The following is an 18639-nucleotide window of genomic DNA, read 5'->3' as shown; positions in this document are numbered from 1 at the left end:
TAGTAGCCTCATCTCGATCTCTGTATTCTTTTGCATTAACCAGAATTTTTTGCTGATATTCATTCAGGGTTGTTTATTTCTTTTGACTTAAAAGGTGAAGAGCAAAAGAAACTGGATGTGCTTTCAAATGAAATTTCTATCAAGGCCTTGGTAAGCAGTGGTCGAATGGTAAGTTGATGGATAATATCCTGAAGTATTTCAACTGACATGTTATTTTATTTTATTTTTTTACTGAAAAGCATGAATCTTCTTCTAATGTATGTCAGAGACCCAAATGTGACAATGAGTCCACCCTCTAATCCGATATGAATTAGAGAGATTAGATAGGGATCTTAGAAGGAGACGGCACAGATAAAAGAGATAGAGAGAGAGAGAGATTAGGAGGAAAGGAAGAAGAGATAGAGAGAATAGTTGGTAGAGAAAGGATAGAATTATGTTCTTGATATTCTTGATGCCGTTACAATCTGAGTATAAGGGTACATAACCCGCTAACAGGGGTGCTGCCACAGCAAATCCCATCCCCAATAACTAACTCATTTGTCTTTTTCCCCATGCCCCTTTACACGTGGACCTCCCCCTTAAAATATCCTATTCCCTTTGCAGCTGTAATATCCAAACTAATACCAAAGCATAAAGTAAATAAAACATAATAACATAACATAAAGGAAATGACTAAGAAAATAGTTCAAATCTGCCAATAAATGATCAATGTCGCGCTGAGACCATAATGCTTGACAATTGCCCCTCCCTTGAAACATTTCTTATCCTCAAGAAATGCTGAGGAGGTTGGCTGCCCTTGGGAATTGCTGAAGGAGGCTTGACAAATATTCCCAGGTGTTGCTTCCCTTGTCCTCGTCCTGCCACTTGACCAGTACCTGAATAAGAGGGACCCCATGGTTATGGATCACCCTCCGATCCAATATGGCTTCTGGTTCTTCCGCCTTTTTCTTTTCCTTAGGCAATGTTGGTAGCTCGGGATTAACCTGTTCCTTGCCTAATGACCTTTTTAGGAGAGACACATGGAAGATGGGATGCATTCGGGATCCTTCTGGGAGTTGTAATTGATAGGCTACCTTTCCAACCTTAGCTATGATAGGGAACGAGCCAAAATACCTAGGAGTCAGCTTAGTAACTAGCCCTTGAGTAAGGGACTTAAAATGGGGTTGACTGACGCAGCGTGTAGTGCATGTGTGAAAAAAAAAACACCAAAATAAACCATTGAAAGAACAAACTTCAATGGTCAAAGCTTGGTTCTCAAGAAGACGTAAAAACAAGACTTTTTTGCTAAGAAAATCCAAATAGGTTACTGAAATTTGTATTGAGAAAACTTTAATTACAAACTCTAGATTCTAGGCATATTTATAGTGTTTGGCTAATCCAAATCCATATAATATTTGTAACTAAAATCTAACTAGAATAAAAAAATCATCTAACTAGAATCCTAAAAATAAAACCCAAGTAAAAGTCAACTAGAATCCTAATAGAAATAAATCCTAAGTAAAATTCAACTAGAATCCTAATAGAAATAAATTTTTAATTAAACATGAAGTAGAATCCTAAAACATATGAAGTATTAAAATACTATTTGTTACTGTTCTGGTTCGGTCGGGGCGGCCTTGGGCTGGGTCTTGATTGGTGACCGCATCATTCACCTCCACTTGAGAAAAAATTCGACCTCAAATTTTGATCCAGGTAGAACAAATCCACGTCTGTTAAGTACAAAGAGAGATTAGCCACATTGAATGTTTGGAAATACCCATTTGATTAGGCAAATCCACAACATAAGTATTATCATTGGTTTTCTTTATAATCTTGTAAGGACCATACTTCTTTGGCTTTAGCTTGTTCTGCTTTTCTGGTGGAATTCGTTCTTTCTTCAAGAAGATCATGATTTCATCTCCAACCTCAAATACCTTGTGCTTCTTATGCTTGTCAGCTATCGCCTTGTACTTTTTATTTGTGCAACTTTTGCTAGACATCTTCCTGAACCGCTTGAACTTTTCTGCTAAGGGAACATGAGCAAAGAAATTTTGGTTTGGTCGGGTCGGCCTTGGGCTGGGTCTTGATTGGTGACCGCATCATTCACCTCCACTTGAGAAAAAATTCGACTTCAAATTTTGATCCGGGTAGGACAAATCCACGTCCGACAAGTACAAAGAGAGATTAGCCACATTGAATGTTTGGAAATACCCATATGATTAGGCAAATCCACAACATAAGTATTATCATTGGTCTTCTTTATAATCTTGTAAGGACCATACTTCTTTGGCTTGAGCTTGTTCTGCTTTCTTGGTGGAATTCGTTCTTTCTTCAAGAATATCATGATTTCATCTCCAACCTCAAATACCTTGTGCTTCTTATGCTTGTCAGCTATCGCCTTGTACTTCTTATTTGTGCAACTTTTGCTAGATATCTTCCTGAACCACTTGAACTTTTCTTCTAAGGGAACATGAGCAAAGAAATTCCTCCTCCTCTTAGCACTATCTTTGTTAGCATGGGTCCAACCATCACCATGTTTGTTGCCCTCTGCTTCCCCTGTATTACTATTGTTAGATTGAGGACGTTGAACATTCCATCTTGAGCGTTTTTCGAATTTGGTAGATCTACCGAAAGCGGTTGCACTACCTGAGTTAACCAGCCTGGAAGATCCAACACCCCTATCCACAAAGAGACCTCTGTGACCATCTTGCTTTTGCAATCACAAAGCTGAATATGTTCCTATTGCCTTCGATTCAACCATGCCAGAGCCTGAATAAATTGTAGAAGAATCTGCCACCATGGACTCCATCTCCTTTACAATCGCAAGCCGATCAGAAGAAACACCACCATCATTGGATTGCGAAGCAATGCTTGAGTCGTCGGGATTAGAAAATATCCCAGTATGAGTCAACAACCTTGGAGTTATTGTCATGTTAGCAGGATAAATCAGACCTGAGTTTGCAAACGTTGAGGTTGCTGGGACAACATAATGTTCGAGATCAAGCTCCAAACTCACCAAAAAGCCATTCTTTAGTTTATACTCATCGTTTCCCCAGTGGTTGTGTTGTTGCGTATTCCTCCTAACCTCTCTACCACTAGGGTTGGCTATCATACGAACAAGATCATCCTCATCGTCACTATCATTCATCATTGGTCTTTTAGGATTAACGAGGACAGGATTAATGGATGGTCTGCCTGGTTTGACATAGCCGGCTTGATTCACGCCATTAGTTCGATTTTGGTTATCATTAACTCGTTGTAAAATGCTTAATTGGTTGTGGATTCGCTCCAATTGCTGTTGCATTGTACGAGTAATTTCCCGTTGTTCTTCGATTGCTCTCCAAATTGTGGGTAGCCCCCGATCACTGTCACGAAGCTGATTGCTACCGTTACTTTCAAGATTGGCCATCTAATTGGTTGGTTAAATGCTTTGATACCACTTGACGCAGTGTGTAGTGCGTATGTGAAAAAAAAAAACACCAAAATAAACCCTTGAAAGAACAAACTTCAATGGTTGAAGCTTGACTCTCAAAAAGACGCAAAAACAAGACTGTTTTGCTAAGAAAACCCAAATAGGTTGCTGAACTTTGTATTGAGAAAACTTTAATTACAAACTCTAGATTTTAGACATATTTATAGTGTTTGGCTAATTCAAATCCTTCTAATATTTGTAACTAAAATCCAACTAGAATAAAATCATCTAACTAGAATCCTAAAAATAAAACCTAAGTAAAAGTCAACTAGAATCCTAATAGAAATAAATGCTAAGTAAAATTCAACTAGAATTCTAATAGAAATAAATCTTAATCAAACATTCAACTAGAATCCTAATAGAAATAAATCCTAAGTAAAATTCAACTAGAATTATAATAGAAATAAAGCTTAATCAAATATGAAGTAGAATCCTAAATCAAGTAGAAACATGAAGTATAATCCTAAATCAAGTAGAATTCTAAAACATATGAAGTATTAAAATACTGTTTGTTACTGTTTCAGTGCTGCTGTTCTGGTGCTACTGTTCCGATTTGATTGGGTTGGCCTTGGGCTGGGTCTTGATTGGTGACCGCATCATTGCCTCAGCCTCAAGTAAACCTTCTCCCCAACCCCCAGTTCTCTGTCGCTTTTCCTTAGGTTCGCATATTGCTTCATTCTATTCTGGGTCGAGGTTAATCCCCGCTTGAGCTGTCTCAGTACCATCTTCCTTTGTTGCAAATATTCTTTCATGGAAGCCCCTATCCTTCCTTTCGGACTTAGGCAACCCCTCAATGAAATCCATGGAAACACTAGTCCACTCTTGGTCTAGTACTGGTAGGGGCTGGAGCAATTCTAGGTAAGCAACATTCTCATACTTGCACCTCTTGCAAGTATCGCAAGATAAGACGAATTCTTTCACATTAGTCTTCAATCTTGGCTGATGAAATAGTTGTTTCACCCTTAAATGAGTGTTTTGGACTCCTAAATGCCCCCTTAAGGGAGATTCACGCAGGGACTGTAATATTTTTTTTTCCTAAGGTCCCCCTTATTGCCAATAACCATCTTGCCATGCAGTTTCAATATTCCTTCCCTTAGAGTATAACCACTCGTTCCTTGTGATCCCACAGCCAGCCCTTGTATGAGTTCTTGCATTCGTTTGTCCCCTTCATAACTATCCACCACTTCCTTACACCACTCTGATACTATCATGGTGACGGCTGCCAAATTCCCATCCTCATGACACCTTTAGAGGGCATTTGCTGCCACATTCTTTTTGCCCTTCTGATATTGTATTGAGTAATCCAATCCCATTAATTTAGCCATTCATTTCTTTTGTAGTTGAGTTTGCAATTTTTGTTGCAACAAAAATTTCAAACTTTCATGATCCGTCTTAATTATAAATTTCCCCCCTTCCAAGTAATTGCGCCATTTATCCACTGCCATCAAAACCACCAAGAATTCTTTCTCATATATACTTAAGCCCATATGTCTACCACTTAGAGCTTGGCTTAAGAAGTCTAAGGCTCTCCCTTTGTGGGACAATACTATCCCAATGCCACTCCCACAAGCATCTGTTTCTACCACAAATGGTTGGCTAAAGTCGGGTAGTCCCAAAACTAGAACCTTACTCACTGCCCTTTTTAACTTTTCAAAGGCTGTGTCGGCCTCCTGCCCCTAATTAAAGCTTCCATTCTTTAAGAGTTTTGTTAGAGGTTTACTTATAGTCTCATATCCTTTAACAAATCGATGATAATACCCCGTTAGCCCAAGGAATCCTCTCAAGGCCCTCATGGTAGTGGGTTTGGGCCAAACCAACATGGCTTCCACTTATTTAGGGTCGGTGCTAACCCCTACCTCAGAAATTAAATGCCCCAAGTACTCCACTTGATTCTGTCCAAATGTACATTTTGACTTTTGATGAAAAGTTGGTTAGCTCTAAGGACCTCAATGATGGTTTTAAGGTGAGATATATGTTGGTCCAAGGTGGGGTTATATGCAAGGATGTCGTCAAAGAACACTAGGATAAATTTCCTTAGGTAAGGCTAAAAAATTTGGTTCATTAGGGACTTAAATGTAGCTGGGGCATTGGTGAGCCCGAATGGCATCATCAAGAATTCGACATGGCCGTGGTGTGTCCTAAAAGCGGTTTTAGGGACATCTTCGGGTTTCATTTTGATCTGATGGTAGCCAGACCTCAGGTCAAGTTTTGAAAAGAAATGGGCATTATGTAATTCATCCATCAAGTCCTCAACTAGGGGTATTGGGAATTTATCTTTAATGGTTAAGGAATTCAATTTGCGGTAATCAACACAAAAGTGCCATGATCCATCCTTCTTTTTAACTAGGAGGACTGGTGAGGCAAAAGGGCTTTGGCTATGTCTTATGAAAGATTGATTTAGCATATCCTTCACCATCTTTTCAATTTCAGTTTTCTGGGTTGGGGAGTACATATAGGACCTAATGTTGATGGGTTCCGCATTAGGCTTCAAGTTGATGGAGTGATCCAAGGTTCGGGTAGGAGGTAAGGTTGTGGGTTTAACAAATAAGTCTTTGTAACTATCCAACAATTCATCAATTAGGTGTTGAGAATGTACTTGGTCAAGCTTTCAGGGCTGAGATGTGACTGTCAAGTGCACCTCCCCTCACAGCTCTTTCTCGGGCTCTCTCTCCATTGCCAGAAGTGAACCTTCCCCCACAGCCACCAGTGAAAACAATTGGGACAATTGACACCATTTGTTTTTGAGCATTTTGTGCAGTTTCTTTCTTGAGATCATCTTGCAGGACCACGATTCCCTTTCCCCAGTCAATGTCATTTTCCTTCCTCCCTTGTCAAGTGAAACCTCCATCCTATTGAAGTCAAAATTGATGGGGCTCCCTTCATCCAATCAACCCCTAACACCACATCACATCCCCCTAATTGTAGTAGCCTCAAATCTGCCTCAAATTTCTCTCCTTGCATCTCCCAAGTAAACCCGTGGCATGCTGAATTGCTCCGCAGTCACACTTAGGGGTTGAGTTCCTTGGAGCGAACATTTTAGCCTCTTAGCTGTCCTTTCATCAAGGAAGCTATGCATGCTTCCACTATCAATTAGGATCAACAGGTCATGATTCTTCATACTCCCTAGTACCTTAATTATCTTGTTGGTCACTCCCTTGAGCGCATGCAATGAAATTTCTCCGTTGTTTTCTTCTTTTGATTCACCACCCTCTTCTACTTCCTCTCTTGACCCCTCAATTTCATCCTTCTCTTCCCCTTCCAGCAATAGAATTTTCTTTTTACATTGATGCCCGAAATGGTACTTATCCCCACATCTAAAACAGATGCCAGTTAACCTTCTTTGCTCTTTTAATTGCTCCCCCCAAGGCATTGTGCTAGGCCCTGTCCCCTATTTCGTACTTCCTCCACTCTTACCAATTTCTCGGCTAACATACCTGCCTCCCCCATTGGCTGGTCCCACCGATAACCCCTTGTGTTGTTGCTGCTGCTTTTTCATAAGTGTTTCTACAATCATTTCTTGTAACCTTGCACTCTCAGTCGCTTGTTCTACTGTTTGGGGCCTAATCATCTTCACCATTGGCCTTATGTCCTCACTAAGCCACTTAAGAAGCTTGACATGAAATAAGCTTCAGTAAGGTGTGGGTTTTGTTGAGTCATATATGACCTCAAATCTCTTTAAATACACTTCTACACTTCCAGTTTGTTTTCATTGAACTCCTCAATAGTGTCCACCCTATTTCTTTCTCCAAATCTTTCACATAGTCTGGTCACCAACTCTTCCCAGGTGAATTCGTTTTGCACACTTACACACCCTTGGAACTAGGCATCGACAACCTCATTAAAGTAGGCTACAACGAGTGTTACTCGCTTCCTCATTGGTACATTGTTCCACTCAAAGACCCTTTTACATTTCCTGATCCACCACTAGGGGTTGACCCCTTCAAAGATAGGAATCTCCATCCGGGGTATGGTGAACCCCTGGTGCTGTCCATTAGGTGCACCATTTGTATTGTTATCCACCACTCCTTCCAATGTTTCTTTTGGGTCAACCTCTATTTCGGCATTGGCACGACCCCTATTTCCCTCATTTCTATGCATTATAGGCTCATTTCTATCTCTAGGGGGAAAGTTTTCAGCCATCCTTACTTGGTTTTGTCGTGTGAACATTACCATAAATTGTTGCATGTCATCCTGCAGTCTAGCCATTGATCCATCCAGCCTCTGCTCCATACCTTTCAACCTCTGCCCCATTCCTTCCAAGGCCCCTTCCATCCCGCTATCCATAGCCCGGATTGCCTCTTGGTTCTAGGCTTCTTCGACCTCTATCTGGCCTATCCTATTCTGGACCTCGGTCATCGTCGAGCTAACCTGCTGCAGTTGCGTTTCAAAATTCCTCGTGCGGGTTCTGTCCGCCATCCTTGCTTCTACTGGTATGCCTAAGACCGGTGCTCTAATACCAGTTTGTCATAGACCCAAATGTGACAATGAATCCATCCTCTAATCCAATATGAATTAGAGAGATCAGATGGGGATCTTAGAAGGAGATGACACAGATAAAAGAGATAGAGAGAGAGGGAGAGATTAGGAGGAAATGAAGAAGAGATAGAGAGAATAGTTGGTAGAGAAAGGATAGAATTCTGTTCTTGATATTCTTCATGCCGTTACAATCTGAGTATAGGGGTATATAACTCGCTAGCAGGGGTGCTACCACAGCAGATTCCATCCCCAATAACTAACTCATTTGTCTTTTTCCCCAGGCCACTTTACATGTGGACCTCCCCCTTAAAATATCCTATTCCCTTTATAGCTATAATATCCCAACTAATAGCAAAGCATAAAGTAAATAAAACATAATAACGTAACATAAAGGAAATGACTAAGAAAACAGTTCAAATCTGCCAATAAACGGTCGATGTCGCGCCAAGACCATAATGCGTGACAATGTATTCTTGTCTCTGAGAAGAATGAGGAGGCAACTTTTGTTGATCGATCTATGTGTAGAAGGTGTCTGCTCCTTTTCTCTTTTCTTGATTTTTTCCCCTGCTATATGCTGTTTTTGGATTCTGCAATGGTTGGAAGTTATGCTATAATCAACATTTTTATGGATCATTTCTGCAGTCAAGTTGCTCTGTTGATGCAGGTACTGTGTTACGTCCATCAGTTACGCTCAATTGACTTGATGGATCCTCTAACATTGATTGTGATGTTCCCATTGGAACGTACAGCTCTATATATGCCTGAAAATCTACTATTTCTCAATTGATATGGCAGTGATCAATTGGATGCCTTCTCTTTCATATAGATCTTTGGGATTTATATTATGAAAGATGGTGAAGACCCTACTTTAGATGATGTCCTGCAACCTGGGAAGAATATGATTGCTGCTGGCTATTGTATGTGTGGAAGCTCTTGCTCAGTATGAACCATGAAGGGTTGAAAGATGGTGAAGACCCTACTTTAGATGATGTCCTGCAACCTGGGAAGAATATGATTGCTGCTGGCTATTGTATGTGTGGAAGCTCTTGCTCAGTATGAACCATGAAGAGTTGTCTTCTTGCGAAGTATTGCCTCCCTCTCTGTGCCACCTCCCCCCTCCTCTGTGTGTATGTGTTTTTTCCCTTGTGGGGTGAACTTGAGATATCAAGCCTGCACCCATAGTATTTCCCATTCCGACACTGTATTTTGGCATATAATGTTTTGCAGCTTGTTTTGAGCTCTGGATCTGGCGTTAATGGATTCACCCTTGATCCATCCCTGGGCCAGTTTTTACTAACTCCTCCTGACATCAAGGTGAGCATCTTGTCTCAGTATTAAATCCATTGTCAAGATGTCCTGTTTTCTTACAAGACTACATCAATATTATGGAAACACATTTGGCCTATTCTTTTCCACTTAATAACATTTTATTGTCAGTATGTTGTTCACTATATTAGAGTTCTCTACTTTGTGATGAGTTGTAAAGTGAATGGCTTCAAACAGAAGAAGTTTGTAGCAAAACGGATAGAAACCGATACTGATACACGAAGACCAATGAAGCAACGAAACTTGGTGGAAATCCTTAAACATGATTGGTGGTATAATGGCCTTATAAAAGATATGACCATGGATAGGATGGTTGGAAAGTTTTGAGTTCATTTAGCTGAACCCACTTAGTGAAATTAAGGCTTATAACTGTTGTTATTTTTGCTTGCACCAGTTTCATTTCTTCTAAAATTGTCATGACCCTAAGGATTTCCCAAGAATAGATTAGTAAATATAATAGTAGGAATTTACATTTCCTTTTGTATTTTCTGTTATAGGGCTTTGTCTTTAGCTAATAGGCAGTTGGGCTGTTTGTTACATTGCACATGGGTGCATATGGGAGGCTGTTTGGCTATATATAAGCCTCAGCTGAGGATGGAAGGATTATGTTTTGAAATGATAAATGAAAATCTGATTTCTCTCTAGAATTCTCTCTCCCTCTAATTTCTTTCCTTCTCTGTTCCATTTTCCCTCTCCTTGCTGTTCTCTATAATTTTCCCCATTTCTTGCTCCAATTTCCTTCCCTACCCATCTAATTCCCCCTCTGATTTCTCTCAATTCCCTATCAAATCCTAGGTAAACCATAGGCACATGACAAAATCTATTCAGTAAATGAAGGAAATGCCAAGAACTGGGATGCTCCAACAACAAAGTATGTTGAACCGATTTAGCAATCTTTGTCTTCTGTCTTTCTTTTTTGCTCAGCAAATGAAGCAATCTATATTTTCTGTTAGTTGTATGTTCTTGAGATTGTCATTTTCCAAATGGGAGGTATTTTGAAAAATGCAAGTTCCCTACAGATGGATCCTCACCAAAGTCTCTTAAGATACATTGGAAGGTACTTGGTTTCTTATTAGAACATATTAGGCGCTAAAAGGTTTCTTTACAGTAAATGTCCAATAATAAGACTCTGCATCTGCCATATCTGACAAGACCATTGAATGACTATTAATGGTTCTATTGCTTGAAGGATATGGATACAAGACTGTTACTCCATCTACTTAACATCTCTAAACTGATAAGATAATCAGATAGATATCTTCAAAAATTGTTTTCAGACAAATGTTTGAAATGGCATTTTCCCTTGTTAGCCAAAAATAAATAAATAAATAAATGAATGATGGAAAGAAATGGTCTTTTCCTTCCAAGTTTTTACTATCAGGTATCTTCTTGTTACATACCATTTCACTTTCCTAGTTGTAGCAGTAACATTCCAGAATAAGTCTTATTGAGAGACATTGGAAGTTCTTAGGATTTTGAACTATTCAAATTATTTCTAGATTTCTAGGAGTTGTTTCATAATTACTAGGAGATGTTCCTAGTAACTTGCTATTTTATTGTCATGGGATCAAGGTTGGGGCAGTCCACTAGGCACATTAAAGACATCCTGATATAAATTCAAATAATGCTCTAATTTGAATGATGGCATTGGGTGCTAAGGAAGAAGAATTGCCTGTTAGGCCTTGGAATGAGAGAAAAAACCTGTAAAAGAAGTCCCTCCTAACCTCCTTCACTTAGTCATTTTCTTGCATCTGCCATTTGAAATTCTAGAGCAGCTAGACAACTGAGCATGATTTCCATTCGATTGATATTGAAATTCATTTGTAGCTTGTAGGAATCCAATAACAACATCATAGTTTATTTGAGGTAACAGAGAATAGGTGACCACGGTTGGTACTCCTTCAATCATAATGTTGACTCCCTTGTGTCTTCCAGAACTGTGACCTTCTCACTATTGATCACTGAAACTTCAAACTTCCCTTCAGCATCTGGAACAACAACTTTCTTTTGAGCCACCACTTCTGCAGCATCATTAGCTTTCTCAAGCTCCATGTCCATATCATCTTCTTTCCCATCAGACCTTTTTCATTCAGCAAGAAGTACTTACAGCGATACCCTAGGCTACACTTCTCATTGCAATTGAAATAGAGGCCTTTGTCTCTCATTTCCTTTAGTTTTGTTGGGCGTAGCTTCTTGATTAGCAAAGGATTTGAATTTGGAGTTGAAGAGTGATTAACAATAGGTTTTTACACCTCAGTCTTGACTCATGATATTGTCCTTCAAGCCACTCACATAGAAGCTAATATTTTACCTGCTGTTGTCAATAATTTCTCAAACTGAGTTCGATACCCTCTGATAGAACCAGTTTGTTGCTAGTTCATTAGATCCCCAAAAAAATCTTGAAATGGTGTTGGATCTACCTTATGTGAAGGCTTTGCTACAAGACCTCACAGGACAATACTAGAGGATTACCTTGTGTTTGTGGAACTCAAAGAATTGATCATTCCTGCAAATCCAACTCGTCAGGTCTTGAGTCCCATTGAATTGTGGGACATCCAGTTTCACCAGCCTAGGCAAGTACTGGGATGTGGAGTCATCATGCTTGGTTCCTCCATTACTAATGGTTTGAACTCTGGTATTTTGATTATTGGAGCTTCCCCAACTTAACGACTAATTGTGAGGTTATCAAATTTGGTATTTATTGCTGCAAGTTCTCTCTTGCATCTCCTTAAGAATTCTTTCCTTTCCAGTAGTTAAGATCTGACATCCGCCTCCAAATGTGCCAACTGTTGTTGCTCCTCCTTGCTTAGCTCTGATACCTACTTGTTACTTCTCCTGGTAACAGATCAGGTTATTTGTCGAGCAGGTGGTGGCATGTAAGTAGCCTTCTGATTTGTTTTCCCCTTCTTCCCTAAGTGTAAATACACTTAGAAAATCTGTAGCATGAAATGAATAGTTAAAGGAAGGTAATGCGATCAAAGAATGAAGAAAAAATAGAGATGGGGGACACAAGGTTGGTTTGCTTCAAGTGAAACCTTAACCTCCCAAAACACAGTTAAGTACTGGAATAATTGTGCATATCTTCCTCTTCGATTGGTTACAAATAAAAAGAAGTTACTAGGATGATCTTCTAGTAATTATGAAACTACTAATAATTTGGACAGTTCAAACTCTTAACAACTTTGCATCTCTCAGTAACAGTTATTCTGGAATCTAACTACTGCAGCTAGCAAAGCGGAATGGTATATACCACTTTTCTATCCCTTGTCTTCACTCCCCCTTCCCCCCAAATTTCACTTTTTTCTTTTTCCCCATAATTATCTTGTATCATTGGTTTTAAGCTCTCAATGATCAGAAGAGCCTAATATGTTCGTATTCTGATAAGACAGTGCATCCATCTTCCTGGTTAGCATGTCCAGGACCAATAGGTCAATTGAACTTAATGTGCTTATAAGAAAGGTTGAAATGGATAGACTATGGAAACTAATTTTGGAAGTCAACTTCCAAAGAGGTCGAGTTCAAAGCCGAACACAAGCGAAAAACTTGTGAGTGGATCTTTACCCTTCAATATATATATATATATATATATATATATTTTGGGGGGGGCGTGGTGGGTGTTTGAGCTAAGTTATGTGCAATCAATTGTGGCACATTTTACGATGATAAAACATTTGCCCTGGCTACAGTAATCAGAAAATCTTTGAGCTGTCTTAACATTTCTCATTACAGAAAGGCAGAAGCAGTTCTGAATTCTGGTTATTGAAGAACTCAGCAGAATCCCCCCCCCCCCCCCCCAACCCCCCTTCTCTCTCTCTCCACACACAAGTACACTCAGGTGCGTACATCACATGCATACAAATAATTAACCCATTAAATTTGAGCAATTTGATTGAGATTTCTAAATTTATGCTTTTGTTTGACTTGTATTATGTTATTCCAGGTAAATGCTTTTGGATTTTATCATGTCATCTATGAAGCCCTCAATCATCCTATTAAGAGCAGATATAAAAGCAATTTGTAATCTGATTTTGGGGATATTGTTTGCTGTGATTGATTACTGCTCTAATGAGTTTGAGGTCAAGTTATTTTTAAATTGCAGAATACGAGTAATGTGATGTCCACTTGAATGTGGTTTATAAATTGAAAAGTATCTGTTAATTTCCTTCTGGAGATTAGTTGGCATTGAATTGTTAACCAACCATGTCATCTAAAAGCTGAAGCTTGTAGATAGAGGGATAACTTTATCTTTTATGCTATTGTTTTTACTCTCAACAGTTAGCTATTACAAGTATTATGATTTCTATATATTCATTTCTCTCTTTTCCATCCTTCTGGTTGAATTATATCTACAGTATGGTAGCTGACGTCCGTTGCACCATACTTTATGGTGGTATCTTTTTGTATACTGCCAATAAGAAAAGCCCCAATGGGAAACTTCGGTATGTTAACACACTTTATAGACTTTTGAGTAGAGAGAAATTATAGTATTGAATGAATTGGTGATTCACTTTTACACAAATCGTGATATAGGGTTCTTTATGAAGTCTTCCCAATGTCATTCCTGATGGAACAAGCTGGAGGTTGGACATTTACCGGCAAGCAACTGGTAATAACTTGATGAACCTTTTGGTCATAAAGTAATTGGCAATAAGTTGTTGAAATTTTGGTCAGGCATGTGACATAATCTCTTAGTTTGCTTCATCATAAATTTTGTTTCAGTAACCTTATTGTTTATCTTGTACAAGATGCAGTTTTCACCTGCCATAATGATTTTGCCATTGATGGAGCACTGTTCCATGTTCAATCAAAATACTATCAAGATTGTGTTCACTTTTCTCACATCAGATGCCTCTTTACCTAAATTTGCACCAGAAATTCACCTTACACTAAGCAATTAAACAAGGAGTAACAATGCAAAAATCTCACTGTTGAACTGTGTGAAGCAGTACTTTAATGCTAAAATGACAATTAAGCATGTATGTAATATATTAGGAAATAATTGACACATGTATGTTTGCAGGCACTTGTTTTGGTCCCAAAGAAGATACACGAGCGATCTCCGATTTTTCTGGGTAGTTACAATGATGTTGAGGGGATTAAGGTGCTCTATGCTGCTGAAGAGAACAAGTAACCTTTAAACTCATTTCTATTTGATGTTTGTGCATATGCTAGAGTTAGTAACTGATTGTCAATTACTCATAAGACAAAACCTTCCCTGAAGGTTTCCTTGTAATGAGATAATACATTTGATTGGTGAAAACTCTAGGATGTTGTCTTGTTCTCTTGTTTCTGGAATTACATCCAATTCAACAAGAAAGTAATAATGTCAATCTCTATACTTATCTTGGACCTGTCAATCGGTGATTCGGTAGTGTGCTGCTTGTGTTAGGTACGGGTTTTTTGTGATATTTGTTAACTTTGCATATAGAATTTCTATTTTCTTTGGTAGAGTGAGGAGGCAAGTTGATGAAATAGAATAAGTTTATAGCAAAAGAGGTAAAGAAAGAAGAAGAAAACGTTTTTGAAGAATATTTAGGCATATTAGAGATGCAATAAACTTTGCCTGTGAATTCTTATCTTCTAATCAGTTCCAAGCTCGGATAAAAGATGGGGGTTTCCCTAACAGCAAACATAAAATTCATTGGATCAAACAAACATGAATTCTAGAAATGATCGTTGAGCTAAATTGATGTAGCCGATCCTATATAGTGGCATAAAGACTTTTTATGTTGTTATTTTTGTATAATTAGAGATGTGATGACCTTACAAAAGATATGGTAATTGACAGAGATGATTGGTGATTGGTGAATTACAATTCAAATATTTGATCTGATCTAGTGATAGATATTGAGATTAAGACTTGTGATTGTTGTTAAAATTGTTAAAATTATGATTATAATATTTTGCAGAATTTGGAGCAGGGTTATTGAAGTGAAATGCTTAGTAGGAATATTAAATATAGCATACAAACTGGAGATTAGGGAATGGAACATGTCTCAATTAGCAGCATTACATAATTAAAACTAGGTGGCATAAATTAAAGTCGAGATAAGATAAAATATAAAATGCAGCTACCCTGAAAGAAAGGTCACTAAGTTTGAAGTTGGTATAAAAAAATATTCAGACATGAAAGCCTTGCACCAAAATAGAGGACCCTATCTTCTATGGCCATAAAAGATTTCAACTTGTAGTAGGAAAAAGACAACATCTACACTATTCTTAGATTTGGGTTGAAGACATGGTTGCTTGCAACTTGCAGTAAACAAGCTCAACTGCTCTGCCCCATTTGTCCTTTTCTCTTAATAAGAGTTTAAATTATCAATTTAGCCTTCAACATTTTTACTTCACACATCAACTCATCCTTAAGACATGCCTGTAAATTCAGATGATCCAAGTTTTTAGCAAAAGTTATAATTCCTAAATGGAAGTCAGGAAATTTGGCTCTTTCTTTCTTCTTTTCCCATTAAACAATCTTATTATACTATCAAATTTGATGGTGTAATAATATATAAATAAAAACATTATATATAGAATGATGTAACTTATTACAAAAATAAAATATTCACTATAGTAGTTCATTATAAAAATATCAATCGTCCCGAGTTCAATGAGATGGTGATTCAATATTGAGTTTTAGTGTACATTTTTTTTTTTCAGTTGAGAGAAGTAAAGAAAGAGGTTGGAATAACATTTTTATTAGGATGTGATTTAAATGACCTTTTTTTTTTATCAAACTGATAAACACAGATGTATTTTTATTGATATATTGTGTGTTTACTTTTCACTTTCCTGTATATGCTCATGATAACAATCAATTTTTTTTTTAATATTATGATACCAGACAATTTTTTTGTTTAAGTTTATTAGTATTTTTTTGAGAAGTTTGTTTACTACAAATTTATAGAATGTTTGATACAATAATTATAAAAAGCTGCTTATTAAATAGAAAATTTTAACATTATACTACATCTATAAATTTCATGACAATAGAGCAATTTATGCAAATTTGAATGGCCATAAATATAATAACAGGTAAATTGTAGGGTATTCATGCAAGTTGAGCAAAAATAAAGGGCATGTGTATGAATAGCAGAATATAGCGGGTCTAAGTGTAATAACCCAAAACTTTGGGGGTAGAAGTGTCACCTCATAAACTTGAAAAAGTTTCAAAAATCACATGTGGCTCCCCTTCCTATCACATTCTAGTTGCTCGTTATTGCTACCTCTTGTTGTTGTTGCTTGCCTCATCGTCGACCATTGTTTGCCACTTCTCATTGTTGAAAAGGTTAGAAAACGTCGGACCCCCTCTTGTTGCTCTGTTTTCTCGAGCAACCTAGTTCGTCAAACTGGTTTTCCTGGCAACTGAAAATCCCTCAAATCTTTGTCAATCTCTTCTTCTCTAATTGCTCTTTCTCATTGGTGTATCCAAAACCAAAGAAGACCTTGGTTTTTATAGTTGAGTTTAGTGACCCCAACATGCTACCATTGTCGCCTGATACCCTCGTTGTCATTGCCTGTCGCCTTTATTGGTCTCACCGCCTAGCCATGCCTACCCGCCATCGTCACCATACCTCAAATGAAATTTCTAGTTTTGTATTTACACGCATATGTCAGCCAGATTTCATCCATTTTTGTAAAATGATTTGATCTGATTTGTATTCGTGATCATTTGCTCATACTTTTGACTCAAAGTGGCTTACCCAAATTGTTCATTGTCTCTCAAGTAATTTTTTCGCAATCTTTTGAGATTTGATTATTACTTATTTAATAGTCGATTGTGAAATCCAGAAGTACCATCGTGTTATTGGTCATGCCTACTTCAATGCCCATTTTAGATCGTTTCAACTCAGGCCCGTTCGGATCTTATTTTGGTTCAAAGTAGGCTATCCGACCAATTCGTTGTGCATTTCAACTATTTTTGGGCTCAAATAACTTTTAATCCACTTAGTAATTTCTTGCGAACTTGGGTCCCATGAGTTCCTCATAACCTTGCCTGCAATGCCCAGTATTGGGCTTGGTCCAATACTCCAATTTGCTTTGATTTGGTTGAATTTTGCACTCAAAGTCATCTCCTTAATTTTAATGGAAATGGCTTCTTTGAGCAATTTTAGAGAACTATGCTTAGACCCTATTTCTTTACATATTCACCTTTGGTCCATTTAAATTCCTCTCAAGTCCCAATTATCGCCAAGACCCCTTTTTTGGGTCTAATTTCAATTAATTTTAATATTCAAATATTACAACTAAAAATAAGTACCTTTTAAAAATGCCCTCATTTATGTTAAGGTTGTATCCTCTAAATTTTGAAGTAATATGATAATATCATTCTTTTTTTTTTTTTTTTACAATAAGAAACCTGCAATCTTACTTTTTGGTTGCAGGCTAAATAAACTCTAAGTTATTCTTCTAATATATATTTATGTAAATTAAACAAAAAAAAACCACGTATTTGTTAAAAGATATTTTCTTTAAACGCAAGGTGATTTACAAATTACAATGGATTTCAATGATATTTATATTGAGAAAATTGGAGCTCTTGTATTGACTATTGAGGGAGAAAATTCAAATTCTTAAGTTTTAAAAATTAAAACTTAAGTTTTCTAAATCACCTATGCAAATTGTAATACAAAATAATTTTAAAAATAAAATATAATGTGCATCTTTGAGGTTTGTTATAAAAATCAAAATACTCTTTTAAGTTTTAAAAATTATATCACATTCTTCTTTTCGTTAAGTAGCTTTGAGTGAGACTATATATGAAACGTTGTTGTGAACAAAAGAATTGATGGATTACCCAAAATGCCATGTATTATTTGAATGAAATTTTCTCTCTATATGGACACAATTTTTAGTTGTCTCTACATTTTTGGAAACGATATATTTTTTTGGGTTCTTCCTGATTTTGGAAGCTAAATTATCGGCTCCTTTACAGGGAGATTTCAGGTGGATTTATGCAATTATTGGACCAGATAAGCTGATGTACTCTTCTTTTAGGAATCCATGTTCTTTTGTTTCTATTAGCAGTATCCATTTCAATTTTAAGTGATTTTGCTTTTGCGTTTGTTTAATTGAGTGGATTTGGGTAATCTATTTGTGGGTTCACAATTTGTGCTGTGTACGGTACGGTGCGTGTATTCTGGCAGTATATCGAAAAATATTGCTTAAAAATTGATGAATTATACGGTTTCTGGCAGTATTCGGTTTGGAGGGGCTTTTCTAGGAATGAGCTGGAACGCATTTGGTTGCTTGTGGGTTGTTGTGTAGTAGACTTTATGACATATGGCTCTCATGGAGTAAAATGTGCTACTGTAGTAGGGTTTTAAGGGAAATTGGTTCATGGGTGTAATCTGAATTTGGACAACTGATCTCCACCGAGTGAACCTTTA

The 18639-nt window shown here is 37.5% G+C and overlaps 1 protein-coding gene across 3 annotated transcripts; it reads left to right on the top strand.

Annotated features, from left to right (window-relative positions):
- Positions 1-64: 64 nt before the first annotated feature.
- On the top strand, positions 65-18597 carry LOC127799254 (fructose-1,6-bisphosphatase, cytosolic-like). 3 transcript variants are annotated; one of them, XM_052333113.1, is made up of 7 exons: positions 65-168; positions 8592-9012; positions 9155-9241; positions 13606-13692; positions 13784-13859; positions 14274-14380; positions 18448-18597. In XM_052333113.1, exons 4-7 carry the CDS (start codon positions 13607-13609, stop codon positions 18515-18517), a joined length of 339 nt encoding a protein of 112 aa, XP_052189073.1. In that variant the 5' UTR covers positions 65-168; positions 8592-9012; positions 9155-9241; position 13606; the 3' UTR covers positions 18518-18597. The 3 variants fall into 3 exon arrangements, with proteins under 3 accessions (XP_052189073.1, XP_052189072.1, XP_052189074.1); XM_052333112.1 differs by having other exon boundaries at positions 9155-13329; XM_052333114.1 differs by having other exon boundaries at positions 8592-9054.
- Positions 18598-18639: the final 42 nt, after the last annotated feature.

Source organism: Diospyros lotus, chromosome 4, assembly GCF_014633365.1.
Source record: "Diospyros lotus cultivar Yz01 chromosome 4, ASM1463336v1, whole genome shotgun sequence".
NCBI classification, from domain to species: Eukaryota; Viridiplantae; Streptophyta; class Magnoliopsida; order Ericales; family Ebenaceae; genus Diospyros; species Diospyros lotus.
This window is presented reverse-complemented; position numbering and strand designations above follow the sequence as displayed.